Source organism: Rhinatrema bivittatum, chromosome 16, assembly GCF_901001135.1.
Source record: "Rhinatrema bivittatum chromosome 16, aRhiBiv1.1, whole genome shotgun sequence".
Classification (NCBI taxonomy): domain Eukaryota; kingdom Metazoa; phylum Chordata; class Amphibia; order Gymnophiona; family Rhinatrematidae; genus Rhinatrema; species Rhinatrema bivittatum.
The window spans coordinates 9,456,486-9,483,276 of NC_042630.1; the positions used below are offsets into that span (position 1 = coordinate 9,456,486).

Consider the following 26,791-nt stretch of genomic DNA (forward strand, 5'->3'; position numbering starts at 1 on the left):
TACTCAAGGCTGATTCAACCCAGAAAATATATTTTAATGAGATTGCCACTTGATTTCAATTTAAGCAGCTTTTTTGGAGGGACACTGGCAGAGTTGTGTGTGAGTCTCTGTACCAGAATAGCAGGGGTTCTACAGGGCAGGAGTGAAGTGTGTTGGCAGAGCCTATGTAGCGGCTCAGTACTGGAAAAGCAGAGTACTGTGTTAGCAGACTGTGTGGAGGAAGTATGCAAAGTGATCATCTGCTTCACAAATTAACTTCTGCCAGCCTGATCAAATATCTATTATTCTCTCCCCACTGCCTCTTGCCAAAATAAATGAGGAAAAACAATCTCGAAAAGATAACTTTTTTTATGGCGGGGTAGGGAGGGGTGTGTGTAGAAAAGACAAAAAAAAAACAAAAAACAAAAGCAGAGGTGAACTGAGAGCAGAGAGCTGTCACAACATACACTTTCCTTGACTTTGCATCTCCAGTTACACCAGTAATGCCTGAAAGAAGCTTATTAAAATATAACATCTTGAGCCAGAGTTTTAAATCAGAGCTCATGTCTTGCTGTGACAACCTTTAAAATGCTGCAGACCTAGCCCTCACATCTACATGGATTCAGCATAGATAACTTAGTGCTGGGCCCAGGGCGAATCTACCAGAGAAGGCCTCCCTTGACCTGAAGTTAAAGAGTGGGAGGCAGCCCCTTTTGTGAAGGCTCGGGGTTGGGGGGGTCCTTTTCATACCTAATGCCTTCTGGCCCACCAGAAGTGATGTTGGAATGGTTTACCAATTCACACACTCCTCCCTGCCAAAGATAGCCCTCTCTCTCAACCTCATCCCTCACTCTATCTCCCATCGCCTCATCCTTCAGTTCCTACTCCCAATCCTCCCACCCTCCCCAACAATCCCCGAGTAGGGCTGTCCTTTGGTGGGGGCAGAGGGAACCAGGAACACTGCAATAGCCCTGCCCCCTCATCCTGATATGGCCAAAATCCAAGTTTTTAAAAAAGTGACCACCACTGTCCCTTCTCGGAGGCAGTCCAGGGGTGGCTGAACCACCACTGCTGCTGCTGCTACCAGTGACCTGCAGGAATCCCAGAGTTTAAAGGCAATGCTGTCCACCCGTATCCCAGCTGGCTCCTCTTCCTCCCCCACTAAACAGCTAATTTGACTGGCACAGGAGGAGAGAAGATAGGAACTGCCAGATCTGCTCTCCTGCTGACCAGGCTACAGGAGTCCTGGAGAAACTGGAAGAGCAAGCTGGGGACTAAGAGGAGGGGAGTAGGGATTAAGGGATGAGGTTCGGGGGGGGGGGGGGGAGAAGAGAGCGCGAGAGAGCTAAGAGATGAGGTTAGGTAGGCCATAAGGTGCCAAACCTTAGGTATGGAAAGGGATCCCCAATCTCCAGAGAGGGAATTCCCCCAACTCTAACTTCAGGTTGGGGGGAGGGGTCCTGCACCCCTGCAGAGCTCTCCATAAAATACTTTAAAAGCCGCCTCTGCCAGGAATGAAGCCCTATAACAATGAACTATTTCAAGTTCAGATAAGATTTTAGGATATACAGAAAGAATTTTAAGATCCTAAATTCTGTTTTTTTTAAACACAGATTTATTCTAGTCTGATTGTGGTCAAATTGACAATGAAAACTGGATTCCTTCATTTATCCATAACACAAGTACAGCAGAAACGTGAAGTACATGCACTGACACAACCACACTACAGAACAAATATAGTAGCAAGTAGGCTACTGTATTAGGGAGGAGGAATAGCCTAGAGTTTAGAGCAGTGGGCTACGAACCAGAAGACCAGGGTTCGAGTCCCGCTGTCGCTCCTTGTGACCTTGGGCAAGTCACTTTACCCTCCATTGCCTCAGGTACAAAAAACTTAGATTGTAAGCCCTCTGGGGCTAGGGAAATACCTACAGTACCTGAATGTAAACCGATGTGATCTCAGATCGAATGTTGGTATATAAAAACTATAAATAGATAAAAATATAGGTGGCAGAGATGTGCATGGAGAAATTTGTATAAACCAAGAGCAGCCACCTGGACCTTCAAAGAATTCACAGCCAAACCCTTGATCAGACCCTCTTGAAGAAAGGATAGGATATGAGATACAGTAGACTCAAGAGGTTGTACCCCATTAGCTATATACCAGGACTTAAACACCTGCCAGACTCTCACATACGAAAGAGAAGTAGACTTTCTCCTGGCCTGTACAACATAGCAATAACTGCTTTAGGGTACCCTCTACGTCTCAATCGCCACCTCTCAAAAGCATGCCACTAGACAAAAGCGAGCAGCCTTGTCTGAAAATATGGGGTCCTACTGAAGAAGGCCCAATAGATGACCGAAGAACAGAGGACCATCTACAATCAAGTTGATTAGATCCATGAACCACGGCCAATGTGGCCACTCCAGAGCCACCAAAACTACTTTGCTAGGAAGTCTCTCAATGCGTCACAATACTTTTCCCACTAGCAGCCAAGGAGGAAAGATGTAGAGCAGAACTCAGAGGCCAAGGCAGCACCAGAGCATAGATGCCCACAGCCCCGTGTTCCCTACCTTTGACTGAAAAACCAAGCTGCCTTGACATTCAGACGAGTTGCCATTAGATCCACGTGGGGCCAGCCTCACCGCTCGCAGATAAACTGCATCTCCTTCTCAGACAGCTCCCACGCTCCCGAATCTAACAACTTGCGACAAAAAATCCGCTTGGGTGTTTTCAACTCCTGCAATGTGCGATGCCGCTATCAATTCCAGATGACACTCCGCCCAAAGAATCAACTCTTGAGCCTCCTGAGCCACTGCCTGACTCTTGGTTCCTCCCTGCCGATTGATGTAGGCCACTGTTGTCACATTGTCAGACAGGACAATGACAGACCGACCCTTGACTGACAGCAGAAAAGCAAGTATAGCTAAACACACCACTCTGGTCTGTAACTGATTGATAGACCAGGAAGCCTCTGTCGCAGACCAGCAGCCTTGCGTGGATTGCTGCTGACACACCACACCCCAATCAGACAAACTGGCATCAGTAGTAAGAATTACCCAATCCTGAATCTCGAGCTCCACACCATGAACCAGATTGGAACTCAGAAGCCACCACAACAGACTGACCCTGCCAACACCCTCAAGCGGCAAAGAAAGGTGAAACTCCTCTGAGCAGATTCCATCAAGACAATAGAGCTCTCTGCAGGTGCCTCATATGTGCTAATGTCCATGGCACTAACTCCAGGGTCAAAACCATTGAGCCCAGAAGATCCAAGATGGCCGCACGTATTGAGACCTGAGCGGAGGGTTTGTCTAGCTGTGCTTTTTTTCCGCTGAAACAAATGCCTGCTAAGAGGAAAGGTAAAGTTCGGACTTACCCAGCCGAACTTAAGCCTTCCATGACTATTCAGACGGAAATCACCCGCTTTGTGAGTCCTGCAGTCCCTCAGAGAACCGAGGAAACTGGTGTGCAGGGCAGCGTGGAACAGCTGCTCGAGCCGGCAGAGGCGGTGTCTCTAAGCCCGGAGCAGAGGGAGCCACCAACGCAGCGCAGAGTGGAGGAGGCGAGGGGCGGAGCTCTGGAGGCTTGTGCTTCTGACCCGATTCCAGACCTTACTTCACCGAGTTCCGAAGGGATAATACCGGGATTTCAAACATCAAGCCCGGTGGAACATCGAAGTGCCGGTGGGCAGACTGAAACCAGTGAAAATCTGGGAGAAGGTACGTCCTCGGGAAACCTCATGAAAAAAGATCTAATCATTATCCCCTCGAGGCCTGCTCAAGTGACTCTAGACTCCCTATGGGAGTTTATGGCCGGCATGGCTTCAGCAATAAACACCATGAATGAAAAACTGGAACACACCAGTTCACAACACGCTCAAAAATCCATTGATGTGCAAACAAAACTAGACGGTTTAAGGGAGAAAGTCAGCGGACTGGAAGAAGAAAATAAGCAATTTCAATTATATAAAATTGCAGCAATAAAAGACAGTCAATCGCTCTCTAGACGTATGGAGTTTATTGAGAACAAATCTAGATATTTGAATCTTCGTATCATCAATTTTCCCAAAGTGGTGGGAGAAATCCCATACACCACTTTGAAGAGATTCTTTATTGAAAGTTTGGAATTGACTGAGTTAAATATGCCTTCCATTAATTCCTGCTTCTTTCTCCCCTTGTCGACGCGCCCAGGGAATCCTGAAAACGTTCCCTTTGCAGGGAACCTAACAGGATTTTTAGAGGACTCGACATTAGATGTTATAAATAGAGGGACGCTTTTGGTGTCCTTTTATTTATTTATTTATTTTTAATTTTTATATACCGAAGTTCTTGTAGGGACTACAAATCACTCCGGTTTACATAAAACGAATAACTGCTCAACAGAGAGCGGAGCTTTACATGGAACCGTAGAACATATGGAACAGTATAACTGTTTGACAATTCAACATAGTCCTTTATAACTGTTAAAGATATCCGCCTAGTAATGAAAGCATATTTTAGAAAATATCCGCTGAATTTTCATGAAGCAGCTGTAAAAAATATTTCCTGACCTTGCACCAGCTACCCAAGCCAGGCGTCGGGGGTTTTTATCCCTCAGGCAAGAGGCTAGGAGGCTGGGATATATCGTAAAAATACAGTTTCCTTGTAAATGCTTTCTCATGAAAGATAATGAGCGATTTGTGTTCTTCATTCCTAAACAACTACAGGAGTTTATTGAAGCCAGGAAAATTAACATCATAACCTAAATTTAGATTTTGACTGTAGTTTACGTGCAACCAGCAAAGTTAGTTTGTCAATTACCTTATATGTTCCTTAAATGGTTTCTGGATCTAAAATTATTTTCTGCTGGGAGTGAAACTAGAATTATATGAATAATGGTTAAAGAATTATATAAATCCTTTGCATACTAAGATTGTGTTTAAAAAGATATGAATATAAATTTATTGTTTTTTTCTTCTTATTTGAAGTGGCAAAGGAATTTGTATTTGTTTTCTGTAATGAAAGTATTCACGGTGTTTCTAATAAGCAAATGTTTTTGTTTTGTTTATGTTTAAAATGCAATAAATAAAGAATTTAAAAAAAAAAAATAAAAAAAAAAAACCATTGAGCCCAGAACTTGCAAATAATCCCAGACTCTGGGTGTCGACAACCCCAACCATCGAAGAACTTGCCCTGCAGCTTCAGAACATGCTCCTCCGTGAGAAACACCCTGCCCCAGAAAGTGTCTAAGCAGGCTCCCAGATACTCCAGGGACTGCGAGGGAACCAAGTGACTCTTTGCCAAGTTTACCACCCAGCCGAGTGACTCGAGAGTGTGGATCACCATCTGAACCAATTTGTGACAAAGATCCTCCAACTTTGCCCTGATAAGCCAGTCATCGAGATGAGGGTGAACCAGAACTTCTTCCCAACGCAAAGCTGCTGCTACCACCATCATCACTTTGGTGAAAGTGCGTGGCACCATGGCTAACCTGAAGGGAAGAGCTTGAAACTGAAAATGCTGACCCAGAACCATGAAATTGCAGAAACTGTTGATCTGGGCGAATGTACAGATACGCCTCCAAACGCTCAGCCTTCAACGCTTTTTCTCTAGGCTTTGAATTCACATCCTGAGGCTGCTGCACCCAACGCAGACGCACCTGTTGCATAAAACTGGAACAAATGGCCGCCCGTAAATTCTAAAGTACACACCTCAAAGATCCTCTTAAGCTGCATCTCCAGCTTTCAATCCTGAATATCCTTCAACGCTGCGGACCCCGCAACAGGAATAGTTGTCTTCTTGGTAAAGGCTGACACTGCCGCATAAGAATATAAGAAATTGCCATGCTGGGTCACACCGAGGGTCCATCAAGCCCAGCATCCTGTTTCCAACAGAGGCCAAACCAGGTCACAAGAACCTGGCAAGTACCCAAACACTAAGAAGATCCCATGCTACTGATGCATCAACCTTAGGAAGGGAAAGTAGGACCAACTTCTGCTCAGGCAAAGGATAAAGCTTCGCCCTTAAGCCGGATTCAGGAGTACCCTACTCTCAATCCACTAGCTTCTTCACAGATTTGTAATAAGGGAAGGCTTTCGATGGACCCTGCAGACCATCCAGTTATATTATGTACTCCTCCCATGATATTATTTTAGTAAGTTATGATAGTTATGGTTACTCTCCACTCTCTCATCTTAACTTCGTTCCATTATCTTTCCCTTAGTCCTTACTCGCTCCCAGCCCACCTTTTCTTCCCTGCTCCCCTCTCCCAGTTCAATGTAATTTTCCTTTCTTTGAGTTAATTGTAAACCGGCGTGATGTGTTCTACGAATGGCAGTATATTAATAGTTCATAAATAAATAAAATAAAATAAATAAATAAATAAAGAACATCTCCTTCTACATCCGAATCCTCCTGTGGAATCTTGGCCCCAATCTCCTCCAAAACCTGGGGAATCAACAGCCCATGTTTCTCCTTGCAAGAAAGGCAAACCACCCTGGGGTCATCACCCTTAGAAACAGGAATCTCCTCTGGATCCATCCCTGAATCCACACCAATTGACAGGCTGTGCGCCGGAGGCACCTCCGGAAGTTCCGGAGCCTCATCGGAGTCATCCGAACCCTCAGCCGGGACCCCCGATGATGGAACTGGGCCCAACAAGTGCTGGACTACTGGAGGCCACATTCTAGGGGGTGGAATTCTTTTGGGACCCAAATGCACACCCCTCAGACAGCCAGACCCTGGACCCCACACTAGAAGCAGCCACCTCCTGCTGAGCCAGATAGGCCTCATGCAGAAGCAACACAAAATCTGACACAAGAAAGACCGGCTGTGTAGAACCAGGGACAGGCAAAAGAGGATAATCTTCTCCCTCTGTCCCCTCTTGTTCCTCCCGAGCCCGCCGGTGAAAGCTTGGGAGGGAAATCCCCCCTCTCTTGTCTACGCAGCCCAAGCCACGTAAGCTCTTAAAATGGCTGCCGATCCCGTGCCGAGGGGAAATGGGTCTTCCAGCCGGCATGAACTTTTGAGGCATGGGAGAGACAGGAACAGACAAAAGCCGCCTTATTTTCACGGCTCCTGGAGCATCAGACAGTCCCTCCCCACTGGCGGAACAAGCAGCGCAGATCCTGATGCGATTAAGGCGCACCTGCGCCGAGCCGCAAGTACAGCAAACTGAGCTGCGCACCATCTCTCCGATGGCGGGAAGTTTACCTCAGCCCCAAAGAAGCCCCTGATGCTGAAAACCACAGAGTTGCACTCCCCAGTCATCGAAAGCAAAAGAGGCAGGAAGTCAGCCAATAATAATAATGGCTCTTTTTTTTTAACTTTATTCTCAGGCTGGAATTCAGAGCAATGCAAAAAAATAAAAAAAGAGGCAGCCCAAAAAAACAGCTATCCTGAGCCTGAAGCCGCCTCAGCAGCCTTGTGAAGGGGAAGGATCTGGATCACCAGATTTACACCCGACAGAAGCAAGGATTGAGAATACACAAGGATCACTGACCCCCAGCTCGGCCATCTCAACCAACACCCTCTGAGAGGAAGGCTCCAACTCCAAAGAAAAAAAAAGTGTGTTTTCCTTACTGCAGAACTGCAAGTTTTGCACCATATTCCATCTGCTGGAGACACAGATATACTGAGGAACAGCAGGTGGCTCACATGATTATGCGGCAGTGTCAGTAAAACTTTCTCTGCCTCCATCTGCTGGCAGGGAGGCAAAACCCAGGAGTCTGGACTGAGCTGGGTACATACAGGGAATTGAATATACAGTCACACAATGCCATTCAACCAGACATTTGTGAGGTTTATATTTTACGAAATGACTTTATTCAAAAAAGGGCCTCCATCCTGCACCTCTGTCCCAAATGACTGCAACAGTTCTATGGATTCTCCATGCCCCAGGACTCCTGGACTTAAGGACCTAAATGCATAGAGCTTCGAAAAGAGGAGGATGATAGAGAGATTTCATTTCACATTTCTGGGAAACTATAAACCGGTGAGCCCCAATGTCTGAGCTAGAAAAAACGATGGATGGTATTCTTAAAAACAAAATCACTTAGCCTACAATCATTGTTTGTGGAATTTGTAGTCAAAGGATGTGGTCAAGGAAACTAACAGTGGTGTTTAAAAGAGGTTTAGACAAATTCCTGGAAGAAGAGTCCATAAGGACAAATTTAGTCTTACCTGTTAATTTCCTTTCCTTGAATCTTGCTAGATCAATGCAGACATGTGGGTTTATGCCATCCTGCCAGCAGACAGACAGAAAACACAAATTTTCCAGTGAAGACATTAGTATAGTAGTGGCACAGCACAATCGCTAGCCAGTATTCTTATGACAAAGCCTCCCCCATGGCTTATCATAAAAAAAACTCTTTAGAAACAAACCATGACAAGAGAAAAATCCCCTCTCTGCAACATAGGCAGATAGAAGGGGAAAGAACAAGAAAATCATATCGAAATAAGCCTTGGGTCCTTCGGGAGGAAAGAAAAATTGCTGTTCCATGACTCCCAAAGCTCTCAAGCACAGACCAGCAAAAACTATAGCATAAGGTAGTCTGGACTGATCCAGCAGGATTCAAGGAAAGAAAATTAACAGGTAAGACTACATTTCTACCTCCTTATCCTGCTAGACCAGTCCAAATGCATGGGAATCTAACACAGGTGGGAATAAGACAGGGCTGCACTTAGAACTAAAACTAATTAGGATTTGTTTATTAACTATTAAACAATTATTACATTACAAGAAATTGGCATTCAGTGTCGCAAAAACTGAATTTATAGTTATTCAGCGTTCTTCCATTACTTTAGATACCATTACTTTTCCCAGCCTTCCCCATGTGAAGAGCCTGGTTAGATTCTAATTTGTCCTTTCATTATCATATTAAAATTGTGGTTAGAGCTGGGTTTTTAAGTTGCATGTGCTTTGTGGATTGAAACATCTGCTTGGCCACTTTGGTTTTTCATCTCGTGGTACAGGCTTCAGTGTTACCATTGGCAGATTACTGTAACGCAATTTACCTTGGTCTGCCTGCACCTTCCTTAAAGCACTGCAGTTGCTCCAAAATTCTACGGCCCAGTTAATTTCTGGAAAGAGGTGCAGGGACCGCATTATTCCAATAATGTCTAATTTTCAGTGGCTGACAGTTCATTACTGAAATCAATACAAAGTTGCTATAATGATCTTTATTTATTTAAAGTTTTTCTTTACCGACATTCGTCAGGGACATCATACCGGTGAACAAGGGTAACAAGTTAAAAAATCAGTTACAAAAAACAAGGGCATAGGAAACTGGGAGAAGCGACAGAGTATATAACTATGGAAAAGACGAATTGCATTAGAACAGAAAGGATAACTGATTATGAAGTATATATTCGGGGAAATAAATAGGTAATAGGAAAAATTCAAGTTCATTACCATGGGAAAATGCAAGATCTTAGATCTTCACAAAGGAGCTTTCTGGACACACTTTCGTCAAACAAGCCCCCCTTTCAGTAACAAGAGACTGTGCTTTCTTGGTTGCGGTCCTGTCTCTGGAATTCTCTGCCGGAAGCCTTACAACAGATGGAATGCTTAAAGACTTTTAAATCTATGTTAAAGCCATTTCTTTTCAGCCAGGCCTATGCGTAAACATCTACACTCATCTCTTTGGTTACTTGAAAAGCATTATATTGGTAACTTTGGTTGCTATTTCATGCAGATTACAAAAAAAAAAAAAAAAGGACAATGCCTTGGAAGCTATTTTCCTGCATACTCTGTTTTTAATGTAAACCGGTATGATTTGTATCTGATACAAGAATGTCGGTATATAAAAATGCAAAATAAATAAATAAATAAATAAAGCTATTGTTAAGGGCTGACAGACATGGTTGTGTGTAACATGTTATTTAGAGTTTATTTTATATTATGTATGTTATATTGTACATCGCTTAGTGCTTTGGTATAAGCGATTAATAAATTTTAATAAAAAGAAAAGAAAAAAAAAAGAGACTACCTACCCCAAAAACTGCATATCCACTCTAAAGTTTAGAGAAGAAATGCAATGGCAACCAAGTGGCCACCTTACAAATATCCTCTGAAGTAGCTGCAGTTGCCTCCACCTTTGTACAATGAGCACAAAGTGACTCCAGAACCTACAGACTCTTCCACAAGTATGCTGAAGAGATTGCCTCCTTGATCCACCAGGCCAAAAAGACTATTTCAGAGCTGCTTCCCACTTGTGAAGGCAGCTGAACAAAACAATTCATGAAGGAATTAATCAGCTTGAGATATCTGAGAAAAACCCAAGGAATACCTAAGAAGCGAAGGGACTTAATCATTCCTCGCTTGCAAAAGCTAGAAGAGAGTCTGTTTGGTTCTGATGAAAACACAAAACAACCTTGGGCAAGAAGGACTGTGCTGGGTGAAAAGAGCCTGCCTCTGCTGAGAAGAGTAAATAGGGATCCCGTCTGCAATTCTGAAATGCATCTGGCCGTACAAATAGCCACTAACAATACCATTTTGGAGACAGATTCATGCTCAAGAGGCTCAAAGTGAAGACCTACGAATAAGCTCAAGGCCACATTATGATCCCATTGGGGGAACTAAAGCCATGAAGAGAAGACAAATCCATTTGACCCCAGAAAACTGAGCACATCCAAATGAGAAACGACTGAGCCCCCCTGAATCGATCCCCTATAACAGGAGATTGCCACCACTTGAACCTTCAGGGAATGAAGGGCTAAACCCTTATCCAGCCCTTCTTGCTAGGTCAGGACAGTTGGTATGTCCTCCTGCCAGGGTAAGGCTGAAAGAGCTTTGCAACAAGACTCAAAAAGATGCCAGACCCAAACATATGCCAAAAAAATCTAAGTTTAATCACTGCTGCTAGATATTCCTTCTTCCGCAAACAAGACCTTTCAAGGGCCAGACCACAACATAAAATGGAGCTGGAATGCCATCAACACTGGCCCCTGATATAAGAGATTGTAAACACAGGGAAGACATGGAGGAACACAGACTCACTAGAAGCACATACAATGGCCTTCTTGGCCAGTCTGGACCCACAGGCTGACAGCCAAGGCTGATCTTACATCTAAGGAGAGAAAATCTAATTTAATTCCAGAGCAGAAGGAAGGAGGGGGGAAAGCAGAATTAAAATAAGAAAGAGTGAGACAGGATGTAACCAAAGGGTCTCTCCTGCATCTCTCAATACCTCAGAGCTCAACCAGAACCCTAAGGCACCAGGGAACACCCAGGACTGGCTCAAACAGAGTCTTCCCTGAGAGCCCAATCTCAGCCTGCTCAACCACAGGAACAAGGAACCTCTCGTTGCCCTGGGAGCCAAGGACCCCATCCCAACCAGGGTATTCAGCCTGCAGGCCGATGCCCTGAAAGCAGAATTCTCTCTCTCAACCAAGGAAGGCCCCGAGACCAAACCAAGAAATTAAAAATGTCTGCTGCACTAGTCCAGCACGTCACCAAATGCTGGGGACAGAGAATACTGGCTAGTGATTGTGCTACGCCACTACTAATACCAGTGATGTCGTCACTGGAAAAATTGTGCTCTCTGTTTCCATCTTCTGACAGAATGGCACACATCTGGACTGGTTTAGTGGGATGACAAGGAAAACAATTATTAGCCAGATAGATTTAAGAAACCCCGGGAGTGAGCGACAAGAAATAGATCTATTTTTTGAGCTCTATCAGGTACTTGTGACCCAAACTGGCCACTCTTGGGAGACAGAAGGCTGGGCTCAATGGACCTTGGTCTCACCTATCACGGCAGGTTTTTTATTTATTCACAGTGGAGGTGGGGAAGCAAAACCAGTATCAGAATTCAAGAAAACCCTGGGATAAGCAGAGATGATTTAGCTGCAATGACATGCAAATAAAAAGGTTTAACCCAAGTAAGTTCTCCAGAACTGAAACAGGAATGGAAAGTAGGAAGACATGTGATCTTTATCTGCTGTCATAGTCTGCAAGTACACATTCAGGCCCACTTCCTCCTTCTGTCGCAGACTTCAAATTGTTCCTTTCTACTTTCTTCTCACAATTTGTTGTTTAGTAAATGGTTTCTGTTAATTAGAACCCTGAAGAGGTATTTCAGGATTGAGACCCCAGCATTCTCCTTACTGAATTTCCCATTTCTCCTCCCTTCCTCCAGCTAGAAACACGCACACACATGCACGCTTTCATCAACTGGAGCTAGAAATAGATTTTATCAGCATACATTTCCTGCCCATTAAGAGGAACCTGCTCTTTCCCCTATCACTTCTGTCTATTTATTCATTGCAACTAGTTTTATAGGTTTTTTCTTTTTTTTTAATAACTCCCCTTGTATCCAGACAGGAGATAGAGAGTCCTTTTATTGTCATCAAAAACATCAACTGATGTCTTTAGCTCTTCAACCATATTGTCATGCAGACTGGGGGGGGGGGGTGACCAGAATCACCAGGATGGATTTCTCCAATAATGTGAAAGTCAGGAGCTAATTCGACACTAGCACTCTGCTTTACTGCAGAATATTCTAGCAGCTTTACCGGGCCTGAACAAAACTGAAGTCTTAGTAAGCTTTTAAAGGACTAATAAAAACAAAAAAGAGGAGAAAAGATGTTATAGTGTGGTTTGTAGGCCTTCATGCTCTCTCTTCAGATGGTAATATATTAATAAAAATAGCCGTTTGCCTCCCACTACAGAGGACTACTTAAATAGCGATTTATGTGCACCCTTCCTCGATACTGCTAAAGGTACATGCGTGCCCTTATCTGCTTTTAGAGAAGGCTTTCCCAGGGACTTGCAGAGATTGTAGTCTCAAGGTTACATGCATTATTTTCCATAGAAAAGCTACCCACACAGGTGCAAAATGTTTCAAAATGTATAAAGTCTGTGGGTAACAAGTCCCAGAGGGGCCAGTTTTAAAACTGTCATCTTACGGACTGCCATGCTCCCCAGGGGTGGCTGCATGAATGCCTCCAAGATGCTCTCACTGTGTGAAAGGCTTTGGACATTACAAAGCTACAGAAACCCACCTTATTGCTCCTGAATGTGTTCTGACTGGCTATAAGCGAACAGCATACTTGACAGGTCACTTGTATAGCTTATCAGGCTAATGAGTCAGCATGTATGCAAATTCTTCTCTCCTAATAGTATGGGAGGACAGAGTGCAGAGAAATATAGAATATAAAAAGTTGATTTGTACTCTTGTGTATCGATCTTGCCATCCTACAATAAGGAAGGAGGAGACAAAGCAATTCGGAGACACTTCCTATATCATTGATGTCAAATTCTACTCTGCAAAACCAAATCCATGAATATTCACAAGATACGTTCATACATTCAATCTGTGAACTGAGTAAACTGGTATATGCTTATCCTGAAAAGCAGGGGATTCTTGTCCTAGAGCATTTGGTATGTTTTTATGAATGTTTTATTGTATGCCACCTCGAGCTACGGATGATATGCGACCTATACATTTTTTAAATAAATAACTTTCAGAAATAAATAGCTGAGACACCGCACAAACACACATGCCACCTGGTCCTATGCATCGCACAGGGAACAAGACAGGCAAGCACTTCTTACTTGTAACTCTATGTCTGTGAGAGCCACTCTAATTCATCAACCTCCAGATGCAATTTCTCACCTTATACTCACACGCATAGCTAGCTCTCTTTCTTCAGCACTTAACTCTCTACACATGCATCTACTTCTTCTCCTTTATGTACTAGGTCTATAACTTTTTTATTCCTTTCTCCTCTGTCGTAACACCCACCTATCCTGCTTTTCCTGCCTCCAACTGTTAGTCTGTTTCTCCCTATAAGTCCACTGATCCTTATTAGGGAAAATGTCAGCAATTGCCTGTGGGATTTGTAGAAACTGATATCTAAGAGTGTAATGAATACAAGAGAAAGAAAGGATGCTAGATTAGACCTACGTAAATTGTGGCAGATGCCCAGGACCTCATGATTCAGGGCCAAGCTGGCTTCCCCCACAATGCATCATGACCAAGAGGAACAGCATCAGTCACCCTCACACTGTCCTATCAAACTCCTTCCCCCATAGTCTGAGAACAAGGAGCTAAATTTGTGAGCCGGACAAAAAAACAAAACAAAACAAGGGCTGATCACAAGACTACATGACTGATGGCAGAAATTAATAATAATATGAGTTATGCATAGCTCTATTTCAAGCCTGATTATGGGGTAGGGCTGCCACAGATGGCCTTGCCCTCTTTTGAATGTCACAACTTTTCCCTGGTACCCCTTAATTGAAGCACCAAAGACTAAACCTAAAATATGGATTTTAACAGATGTGACATCAAACCAAAAGTCATCAGAACCATAAAAAAAAAAAAAAAAAAAAAAACGAACAAGCACCTGAATTTTTATGAACATTGTGTTGGTTTGGGTATCATTGTACAGTTTTATTCCCTCTCCTCCTCGCATTCCCATTGGTCCAACCGGACAGGCTAAGTCTGTCTTGGTTTTACTCCATGTTGGTAAGCCTACATCCTCCAACAATCTAACCTTGGTTATAGAGACACTCGGGTCTGTCCTCCACGGCTATTATGCAGTATAGGGACACTGTACAAAATAAATGTATCATTTACATTATATAATCTGCTGATTTTATAATTAGCCAGTGCCAGTCATCTTTTCATCATTGCTACACTATAATAAAGATCTGGTTCCAGCTATGGAGCAAGTCTCAGGACTATCATCTCATTTAATAAATAGGGAACAGGAATTCAATGCCTGGCAAAAGCATACTATAGACAAGCCTGAGGGCAAAGGAAATCCCAGCACCCAGGATCCAGCTCATTGCCAAGACCTGTTCCTCCTCAACATGAAGGCTGCCGCTGCCTCAACTGCACTGTCAGGCCATGCATCTTCACCCCTCCCTAGGAAATCCTTCACTACCATGTGGAACCTGAGGAATTACAACTGGGATTTCCAAACAGGATCCCAGAGCACTTTTACTATTGGGGCTGTGCAGAAGTGCACATGCAGCCATCACTTAGGTGGAAGGTCTTGCAGCACATTTCTGGTACCTGAAATAGACGAGCTTCTGAAGGGCAAAATAAATAAACGTAATTATCAATATTATCTTATTGCAGATGAACAGAGGCAATGAGAGAGAGAGAGAGAGCGCAAGCAACTCACTCAAGGTCCTACACAGAGTGGCACAGCCAGAGATATTAGAAATGATACAAGATAAACTGACACACTTGAGGCCACAGACATAACAGGTTGGAAACAAAAATAGGATTCAAACTCACACCCCAGGGAGTTCTTTCGCCTGTTAGTTCTGTGCACTGACCAATCTCAAGGGCAAATTATCCACATAATTCTGAAACAAAGAACATTGCCTGCCTTTCCTCCCGAGTAATGTTGCATGTCACCATTTAACCTACACCTGCGTTTCACTCTGGCCGCGATTCCATCATAACCTTATGATCAGACACATTCCTTGCCAAACAAAACATGCCCCAGGGTCAATTAACTATTTCCAGTTCAGGCTACTGCCAAATTTGCCAGCTAGAGCCCTGCAAATGAATGGCCTTTTATAGCATCCTAGATCAGAATGATCGATCATGTGGAATGGAGCAGTTTTCAGGTGCTGGGAGATGAGAATACAAATGGGGAATGCCAAAGCTGACCAAGGCTTATCACAAAAAAGAAAACCTTTTTAAAAGCGCCTTTATGAATGCCAACTCAAATATTGCACATTACTTCTCATATTTTTCTTTTTTAGATCAAAGAATGGTGCTATTGAGCAGACCGGCACAGCAAAACGTCTGTAGGCTGCACCGACTTGTGCACAGCTGACAGGAAAGTGCATCAGGGCAGCAAGAAGACAGCCAAACCATGTAATGGAGAGAGGCAGTACAAAGTCACCTTCACAGAATGGTTTCAGCACTACCGTATATCACATAAGCTGAGTGTTTATCAGAACTGGGGCCCCCTGGTTTCCTGTAGCAGAGGTTAGAGAAATACTATGGCACGTTTGCATGTGGATTTTCAGGACTTACTATGCACAAAGCCAAATCTAAATTGCAAATTTTTCAGTTAGATGTTTTCACTTTAAAACACACCACATTTTCCAGACTTTGTTGTCTAGGTTGTTTATTATCTTGGTGAAGACGAGGACAGAATCAGCATTCTAGAAAGTATGGGGCAACAAACACAGAGGATTTCTGAGGGAAGGAAAGGGATGATAAAGCTGAGCAGATGATGTGGATAGGCCATATGGTTTTTATTTGTCATGTTCTACGTTTCCATGTAAATACCTTTATTTTTATGTCTTTCCTTCTCCACTTCACTTAATTTTTCTTCTCCCTCTCCTCCCAAACATGCCTCGTTTTTTTTCATCTCTCCCATCCTAATCCCTATAACAGAATTCTAATCCCTATAACAGAATCTATCTCAAAAGCTCTTACCCATTGGAATAACTGCCTTCTTTCCATCACCAATCTACTTAACAGCTTAAACCTGGTCCTCAATGCCTCAAAGACAGAGCTACTCCTCATCTCCTCAAATGAAAACAATTTTCCGCCACCATCACCTCACAATTCTCACATTACCTGTAAGCATGTTAGAGACCTTGGGGCAATACTAGACAATCGACTAAACTTAAAGAAAATGGTCAACACAACCTCCAAGGATTGCTTCTACAGACTACAGGTTCTAAAACGTCTTAAACCATTACTATTTTTCCAGGACTTCAGGACAGTCCTACAAGCGCTACTATTCGCCAAAATAGACTACTGCAGTGCACTCTTCCTAGGCCTCCCCAAATCTACCACCAAACCACTGCAGATGTTACAAAATGCGGCAGCGAGACTGCTGACCAGCACCAGCCGCGGTGAACACATCTCACCCATCCTCAGTAACCTACATTGGTTACCAGTAAATTTTAGAATCCTATACAAATCAATCACCCTAATTCACAAAACCATCCATCATCAACTTCAACTCGACTTGGAAATCCCATTCAAGCTCCACTCCTCTAACAGACCAACTAGAGAGGTTCTCAAAGGCTCTCTACAATTTCCTCCGACTAAGGCCACACGTCTCTCCACGACCAAAGACAGAGCTTTTTCGATAGCAGGCCCATCTATTTGGAATAACATCCCTGCAAACCTCAGATTGGAACCCTGCCTCTTAACTTTCAGAAAAGACTCAAGACGTGGCTCTTCCACCAAGCCTTCTCCGATCCTCCAGACAATCACTAATGGCTTCCACTCTCATCCGGCCTTGGCATTTATTTTCATGAACTATGGACTCTGGTACCTCCAGGTTAAAGCACTTTCAAGCTTTAACCCGTTCTCTCTATCGTATCTTTCATAATTAATACTTGCCTTTATCTTCCTTCCAGCTTGTTTTTAAGCTTCCAAGTTCTTGACTCCCGTTGATTGTAACTTTGACTTATTCCTATCTATGGTTATTTATTGTTTACCTGAATTGTTCCTTCAGTTATACCCTCTGTTAAATGTAAACCGATCCGATATGGTTATTTACTATGAAGGTCGGTATAAAAAACTGTTAAATAAATAAATAAATAAATCCTATTCTCTCCCCGCTCCACTCAATCCCCTCCATAACTCCCATCCATTCGCCTTGCCTTCCACTACCTCTCTTCTCTTCTGCAAGCTCCTCACCCACAACCCCATGATTGTACCTGCACCACTCAGCTCTGAAATACAGTGCTGGAAGTAGCTCTGGGTCCTTGCTATTTACCAGAACTCAGAAAGAGGGAGTGGTTGCTCCACACTCCACCGACTACTGAACTGGGTACGCTGCCTGGAGTCGCAGTACCAGCGCAGGAGGCAGATTAATATTTGGGCCATTTCCCATCATTGTGCAGCAAGAAGCAGATTCTGCAACATTGTAGGAAATAATGGAGCCCTGATCACAACCAGAAAGTACTAAATAGGAGGATGGAGGGAGATAAATGATTAAAAAAAACCCCAAAAACACATGATGTACTCAAGACAGCCTTTTGCAGATATGTTTGTATTCCTTTGACCTCCTTTCCCATGGGAGGCATAGGGTGGATGGTGAGGGTTTATCCTTCAGGTACTACCTCTACGTCATCAATGGCTTCTGAAGGAGAGTTAGGGACAGCGCTGTCAACACATAAAAGTTAGTGCTTCTGAGCTATAATTATGAGTGTCCTAAAGCTGCATGATACATCAACCTTTCTCAGGTTTGTCTCAGTGTCCAAAAGCAACACTCGGTAATGTTTCTAATGGCTTTGGACAACTGAATCCCATGGGAATCTCTCTTAAACCCTGGATTGCTGCAACTAATCAGAAGGTTTGCTTTAACCCAGATTTGAAGAACCTTTTAGGGACCAATGTTCCACAAGTGGAACATTTTTAAACCAGGTTTTAGGTTCTTGGTACCTAAAAGGTAATTAATAGCTCTTTCAGCAAATTCATGCTTTGACAGAGGAAAGGGTGGTCCTTGCAAGCCAGATAGGTCATTTAGATATGAGAGATTCCCGTACATCTCCAATTTTATCATATTTGGAGGTGACTATGAAGTGCATTAGCCCAGCATCTGACAGTCTTGTAAATGGACCTCAAGAGCTGTGATGTTCAGAGACAGACTCCAATCCCACTACTGTCACCAAAAAAGTGTCACATTATATTTGTCTGGCCATCTCAAAAAGTCAACCTGGCTGAAATCTTCCTCACTAGAAATCTAACATCACAAGTCCTTAAAAGAAGGAAGTAAGTAGGAAAACACACACGCACTATGGGAAGCACCTTGGGAGGCCACTGTTGCCGCCAAACTTCTGATTCAAGCACTGGAAACACAGATTAAGGCAAGAGATAGCCCCATCCATTCTTTGCCCAATTTTCTTTAATTCCTGCAAAAGAGCTACCGTACTCAATCTCTGGCTGTACTCTCGTCAGCAAATCAGTCCTCTGCTGGTCACCATTCTCTCCATAGAGAGCAATCGCGGCCCACTAAAAAACCAGATGGGCAGCGTATGTCATTCATATACAGAGCACCCATCAATACAAGGTCTTTGCCATTCCCCCCCCCCACGCGCGCCATACACACCTTCGGCACTGTCTGGGGGGTAGGCAGTCCGGTCACTAGCAGGCTCCACGGCAGTGATAGTGGCCCCGGAAGAGGTGGCGGCCGAGACATCGCTGAAGCCCTCGCTATGGCTGGCGTCGGGGACGCTCTCCCGCGAACTGAAGCGGACCCGGGAGCTGGAGTGGGAGCTCAGGTCCGGGCTGGTGTCGGACAGGCCCGGGACGTCATCCATCTTGGTTGGCGTCACCGTGAAGCGCACGGAAGCCATTTTGGGTGGCATCATGTCGCAATAAAGGCAAAAAAAAATAAAATGTTCCTCCTGATACTTTCAAGCCCACACAAAAGAAAAAGAAACAAACAAAAAAAAAAAAATTTAAAAAAAATACAGTTTCTTCTATCCGAGTAATACAATAATAATTGAAAAGATGATCACAGGTCCAGTTTCATTGTCCAACAGTTTTGGTAAAATTTTAAAAAAGTCAAAATTTTACAACACAAGGGTTGCTGCCAACATAAGTCTTTCAGACTGACAAAAATGTTACGTGCTTAAAATTATTTTTAAAAAAATCCAATTGTAAAGAAATGTAAAAAAAATGACCTTGCCTCTACGAGAAATTTTGCGTCAGGAATTATCTTCTGGTCTAAATAATGAAAAAAAATAAAATAAACCACCCCAAACCCCCCTCAAATAAGAGGCCCGATATATAATATATAATATATATATATAGCACGGCCGATGAGGGGGAGGGAACGGGACAAATCACAGGGTGCGCGCGCAGCTCCCGGCAGTTACCGTCCAATCAACATTCACCTCAGGGTGCGCGAGCCGCTAGAGCGATAATAACGGAGGAACGAACTGTAAGAAACCCCCCCCCCCAAAAAAAAACAAAACCTCCTCTCCGTCAAATTCCGACTCGGGAGGACAAGAGAGTTAAAAAAATATATAATTCCATGAAACCATTTTTGCATTAAGTTGAAGGGAGATAGAGGAGCGGTTTGGGAGCTTTCTTCCTATCCCGCTAGTGGCTCGTGCCGGCCGGTCAGCAGGCTATGCCTCAGGGCCACGCGCGTGCGGCGGAAGAGAGGGATTGGAGGGGGGGGGAAGTGGTCGCGAGGGGCTGTCAGCCGATTTGCGGCTCGCGCCAGCGTCTCGTACTCGCTCTCTTCCTCCGCATCGGAGGAGGTGACGGGGGCAGCAGCGGCATCATCAGCATCTAACCTCCTCTCTCGCTCACGCGCGCTACAGGAGACGGATCTGGGGTGTAAAAAGCGCGAGCACGCGCGCTGAGATCCCCTGCGGCGCTTATAGGGAGGGGGGGGGGGGGGAGATTAAAGCTGAGCGCTCGCAGTCCCGTCGCTCCTGTTGAGGAGCGCGCTCCGGTGCTTTACCTCTTTATTCGCCCCGCCTCTTTCTCTCTCCTACAGCGATTGGTTGAAAATCGGCGCTCGCGCTTGGACAGGGTCCCGCTTGTGCTCTCATCCCGCAAGATAAACTGTCAAAGAAGCGCGCGCACGCTGCTGTTGTCAGTCTCTGTCGCGCGACGGTAAAGCTCCGCTCACTTAAAAAAAAAATTAAATTGCGTGTGCGCGCTGGGAAAGCCAGAGCTTAGAGCCCGCAGCCCAATCGGCGCATGCGCTTTTAGTTCATTTGTCAGCGCGGAGGATGCCGGGAGTTATAGTTTCTGTTGGTCATAACATTGCTCCTTGGTGGTGCATTTTTTTCGCCTTGTATTATATATGTTTTCTTTTTTTTTTCTGTAACGTGCCACGTTTTATATATATATATATATATATTTTTTTTTTTTTGCAGGGAAAATGTTCTGGTTTTCTTTTTAAAGTACCTCAGTCAAAATCTGGATCCATTGTTCCAAGCGCAGTGAAAGGATTTCCTGGAGGGTAGGGGAAGAGACTGGAGCAAAGCTGAAGTGTGCATGAGAAGGAGACGGGTGAGGAATGCAATGGGGCTTCGCTTTTGTTTCCAAACTCCTTCAGCTCTGGCCCAGACATAGCCTGCCCACCTTATTGTTAACACAATGAAATGTTATTGCTCCTGGAAAGTAACAAACGGACCTGCATTTGCTCACAACGTTGCCTTTTTTTGTTGCAGGATCTTTGCTCTCACAGGGAAAAAAAAAAAAGAAGAAATATATGTTAAGGGAATTTATGAAAGGGCACAGCTTTAACACTCAGCTTTTTTGCATCAGCCCTAAGTTAGTACAGTGACAAGGTTTCACCTTATTCTTTTTTTTTATTGACCTTTACTTCCGTGCATTCAAGCAGCCACACTTTTTTCCCAGTTATCAGCCACGCATTTGGCATTTTTCTAAAATAGGGCTTACAATTTAAAAAAAACTATCTATCCATATTGCATAGCAATGGAAAATCATGGATCAATCTCAGCACATTTCAAAAATCCAAAAAGCGCTATTAACTTTGATGTGGCCATCCGTCTGTCTGTTGCAGGAGCTGTCCCTGGTGCTGAAGAGCATTAGCATCTCCCCCCCCCCCCCCTCCCCCAGGTTTATCGGTCAATTTGGTGCAAACACAGCCGCCTGCACAAAAACTTGCAATTTACTTTTTGGAAGGGAAGGGGGGGGGGGGGCACAAATGCATTCTCCAGTCCTCAGATCTTGTGTCTGTTCATCTATACATACTTCTGTGGAATTACAGCCAGGCGACATTTGCATACGAACCAATGCTACTCTCCTTTCAGATCCAAGGAAATGGGTCCCCTGTGAGGCCGAGATCACCGCTTGGCTGTGAGTGGGCCTGGAGTATTTTTTTTTATTAAACTGGACAGTCTAAAAGCCTACAAAGATTTTTTTTTTTAACAAGCTCTGATATTTATATAGTAAGAGGATGAGGATTGCGGAAGGATCGGTGGTGTAATGTGTGATTCCTGCTGTAATTTTTTGAGATTTTTAAGTTCTGGGACTACATCCCAAGTATTTCTGAAAACAAGGGCTTCTCCCCCCTTCCTCCCTCCCTTTTCCTGGACAGTCACATCCACCCCACAAACTGTTCGCCTATTGATATTTCAATTTCCCAAGGCGCCTCTTGAAGAGCTTCAGCCGGCACGCTGCCAGCCCTTTGCAATCCGGGCTGGAGCTAAGTAAATGTGTTGCGCTTTACAGAGAGGTTTGAAAAGATGACTGAGTTATGAGTGTATGCGAAAGATGTGCCAATGGACAGCAGCCAGGGCTGAAGCCTTGACGCCTGGCACTACTGCTCGCAAGTTTCACGCCTGTGCTAAGACAAGCCCTTTTTATGTCTGTTACCCTGTGTCCAATGTATGCCCAGGCACTTTTCTGGGGATAATAATAGACCCTGAAATCAATCTGAAACAACACATATCACAAAAAGTAAAGGAAGGTTAAGCAAAACTCATAGTACTAAGAAAACTTAAACCACTACTAACTCAAAAGGACTTCCGAACAATACTACAGGCACTAATTTCTCCAGCACAGACTACTGCAATGCCCTTATGCTAGGACCACCAAATACAACATTAAGACCACTGCAAATACTTCAGAACACAGCAGCCAGAATACTAAACGGAAAAAGTAGGAGGGACCATATAACTGAAACCCTAGCAGAGTTACATTGGCTACCAATTGAGCACAGAATTAAATACAAAACCCTATGTATCATTCACAAACTAATTTATGATGAGAAATCAGACTGGTTGAACACAGCATTACGGGTACACACTCCACACAGGAACCTCCGCTCAGCAAATAAAGCACTCCTAACCATCCCAACAGTTAAAACAGCAAGACTGATGCAAGTGAGAGAAAGAGCCCTATCACTAGCAGGACCCATAATCTGGAACACAATGCCTCCAGAGATCAGACTACAAAGTGATCTCAAGACATTTAAGAAAAGTTTAAAAACATGGCTTTTTAAACAAGTATTTTACAAAGAGACAGGAGAATAGAGAGAAATTATTCGGGAAAAGACAGAAAGGCACTGTACAGTAGATTAGTCTATGATTTCTACCCCACAATAAAGCATAACTAGAATACTATGTGTGATAAAACTACTGGTGTAAGTACCTTGGTACAATTGGTCATGAACTACTTCGCTAAATGACTATGTCTAATGATATATTGTAACCGAACCTTTGACGGCACCTGTTAGAATGTACTATAGTACACTTTTACCTACATTAAATATGTGCCTACATGTAAACCGTTGCGATGGTGTTTAACTTAGCGACGGTATAGAAAAGTTTTAAAATAAATAAATAAATAGATAGATAGATATTAGACGACAGGCCCGGCCTTTTTCCCCCCCATCACGTTGCAAAAGGGTCACTCCGCAGAGTAATACTAATACTTGCTATCATAGTTGTAGCACTCCTGGATGTATGCAGCACTGTACAATAGAGGAATAGCCTAGTGGTTAGAGCAGTGGACTATGAACCAGAAGACCAGGGTTCGAGTCCCGCTGTCGCTCCTTGTGACCTTGGGCAAGTCACTTTACCCTCCATTGCCTCAGGTACAAAAACTTAGATTGTAAGCCCTCTGTGGATAGAAAAATACCTACAGTATAAATAAGTGGCTACCTGTGGCGATGGGAGATAAAGTGACATGCCCAAGTTGGGTCAGTGGGAGAAACAGGATTTGAACCCTGGCTTCCCTGGTTTGCAGTCTTCCACTCCGACCATTAGGTAACAATTTAGAGGAATTTAAACAATGGGGCCTATGCCTGTAGAGTTATCCAGGCTGCATGGGCAGGGCTTAAATTCTCCTAAAGGATTTTTCTCAGAGCCCTGAAGAAATCAGAGCCAGGGAGAGGTGGGTCCCACTTCCCAGGCATGGCAACGATGGCACGACCTGGCCCTATGAAGAGTTTTTAAGCCCTGCACCAAGGTTGTGCAGTCTCATACAGGTTAAACTGAAAAACTTGGCATTGAATTCGGAATAAGCACGTACCAGAGGTAAACTGAAACCCATTTCAAGGCCCAGACGGGCTCCTTGTTCAATCTGTCCTTCCAGCTCCACACGTTTGTCCCTAGGCCCACATTTTTTTGTGATTTCACAGTTACTTAACAATGGTTCTGATGTAGGATTGCTGGCTTATTGTACTTACATTAAATCTCAATAAAGTATTTTAATAAAAAATAAACAGTTCATGGACAGCAACAATCTCTGGCCAATTCTTTTGTTGCACCAACAGGTGCCAGGGTGGGCAGAGAATTCCGTTTTCTCAGCGTGGCTGGATGGGCCACTGTTGGAAAGAGGATGCTGGGCTTCATGGACCCTTGGTCTGACCCAGCATGGCAGGTTCTTATGTTCTTATGACTCTGCTCTGCAGAAGGACACGAGAAAATAAATTAAAAAAACAAATAAAAGTAAATTATTTTAAAAAATATTTATTTGCCACTTAGATCAAACCAGTTGGATTGGGCACTGTTGGACACGGGATGCTGGGTTTGAGGGAACCTTGGTCTGACCCAGTATGGCAGGTTTTTATGTTATGTATAGTTGTACTCAGCAGGTTAATTGGCTCTTGTCTGCCTTTCCGACCTTCTGTACATCTCGGGGAGGGTGATGGTGGTTCCCTTCTGACTGTGCTTCAAAACGCTTAGGAGCGAGACAGACTAGCAGGGCCCAGGGCAAATCAACCACTGAAATTATAGCATCAGGGATGGGACAAGCATGCTAGTGCAAGGCCCAGATTGGTAATCCCTGTTCAGCTTCCCCTCACCCCAGGACAGCCCTGCTCACGTAGCACAGTGCAGAGGAGGAGGGGGGAGAAGTAAACAAATCCATCAGCATCCTGAGGCAGAAGTCGACAAAACCCTAACTCCTTGCCTTTTTCTTAAAAAATAATAATAATTCTGATTTTATGGATTTCTCTTCATCATTATGGCTTGACAAACCCTCAATCAAATAAAAATAGCTTTCCCCTATAAATGTAAGTTCTGTTTTAGGGAGAACTCAGACTACTTTCTGACATATCTTGTTTTGATTTCAAAATAAAACCTCCACCAACACCACATAGAGGTGGCGGTGGAGGTTGGCCCTCATCGCTCAGGAGAGCAACGTTGAAGATCCAGGCTCGGTCCCCTGTCCAACGGTACCGAGACCAGACATGCCAGGGAGGCGCTGTGGCTGGGCCACATGGGGGACGCTGAGAGTGGCTTCCTCTAGCCCTCTACCAATATGGATCTATGTATGGTGAGCTGTTCACAAGAAAGAAACGGTCGCAGAGATGAAACTAAAAGCCCAAAAAGTAACTCCCAAAACATGCCCAGGTCAGGAAGCCTGGGGCCAGTCGATCCTGCTGCTATTTCCATCTCCCGCAGCTCTGTGGCTCATCGCTATTCTTTCAGAACAGCGTGCTCTGACCCTAATTCTCTCTCCCCTCCTTCCCACACATGCACCACTTGTTTGGACTGCATGCAATGGGGCAGGCAGAAGCCCGGCCTCGATCAGCCTTTTTCTGAGAAAAAGGAGCTGGCTGATCAAGCCCCAGGGCCAGAGCTTCCATTAGGCAAACTAAGCAGTTGCCTACTACAACCAATATTTTTGGGGGCGGCCTAAAGTGGCCAGTGCGAGGCCCAGAGGGATGCTGTGCCAGAGTAAATACCGCCACAGAAGAGCTCGCTGTGCTGGTGCCACTGATAGGAGGGAGCAATGTGCTGGAGCTGAGGGAGGGGCTGCAAGATCAAAGGATAGTCTGAGGCAGCAAATACTCTTGCACCAGCTTTGATCAACCCTAAACAGACCTGCATCTTTTTCACCAGCTGGATTAGATTGGTTGCAGCCTAAGGGGGAAGGGGGAGAGTAAAGGGGGCAATTTCCTCTGATTTGGAATAAGCATTGGGAAAAGACTCTGACCTGCATTCCTGCATGCACCAACAGTGACATCTTGTGGTCACTCTGTGAACTGAGCATTTCTGGTAGGACGAATTTAGGTAAGAGAATAGCACTGAGAAATGGAGTCAGGTACAGCATGGGCAGCAACAGAGTAAACTTCACAGACACAGGCACACTGCCCCAGCACAGGATCGGTACAGCTCAGGCAGCAGCAGTGCAAGCTTCCCTCACACACATACACAATCCCACCACAGGATAGGTACAGCTCAGGCAGCAGCAGTGCAAGCTTCCCTCACACACACACACACACACACACAGTCCCCACCACAGGATAGGTACAGCACAGGCAGCAGCAGTGCAAGCTTCTCACACACACACACACTGCCCCACCACAGGATAGGTACAGCACGGGCAGCAGCAGTGCAAGCTTCCCTCACACACTGCTCCACCACAGGATAGGTACAGCATGGGCAGCGGCAGTGCAAGCTTCCCTCACACACACACACACACACTGCCCCACCACAGGATCGGTACAGCATGGGCAGCGGCAGTGCAAGCTTCCCTCACACACACACACACACAGTCAGTCCCACCACAGGATAGGTACAGCTCAGGCAGCGGCAGTGCAAGCTTCCCTCACACACACACACACACACACAGTCCCCACCACAGGATAGGTACAGCACAGGCAGCAGCAGTGCAAGCTTCTCTCACATACACACTGCCCCATCACAGGATAGGTACAGCACAGACAGCAGCAGTGCAAGATTCTCTCACATACACACTGCTCCACCACAGGATAGGTACAGCATGGGCAGCAGCAGTGCAAGCTACACACACACACACACACAGTCAGTCCCACCACAGGACAGGTACAGCTCAGGCAGCAGCAGTGCAAGCTTCCTCTGTGAACTCCTTCTCTCTTTCTGACTCTGTTCTGGAACCAAAGAATGTTCTGGTTCTGTTTCTGTTTTCAT

The 26,791-nt window shown here is 44.6% G+C and overlaps 1 protein-coding gene across 2 annotated transcripts in view; it reads right to left on the minus strand.

Annotated features, from left to right (window-relative positions):
- SLC12A6 (solute carrier family 12 member 6) overlaps positions 1 to 20,493 on the minus strand; it is a 61,412-nt gene extending 40,919 nt beyond the window's left edge. Inside the window, exons 1-2 of one of the 2 annotated variants that reach the window (XM_029581759.1) lie at positions 20,377 to 20,493; positions 19,009 to 19,312 (exon numbers count right to left, since the gene is read on the minus strand). In XM_029581759.1, coding sequence (XP_029437619.1) covers positions 19,009 to 19,270 — 262 coding nt within the window. In that variant the 5' untranslated portion in view covers positions 19,271 to 19,312; positions 20,377 to 20,493. Of the gene's footprint in view, positions 1 to 19,008; positions 20,323 to 20,376 lie in introns of those variants that run through there. The other variant, XM_029581760.1, reaches the window with a different exon arrangement.
- Between the last annotated feature and the right edge of the window lie 6,298 nt (positions 20,494 to 26,791).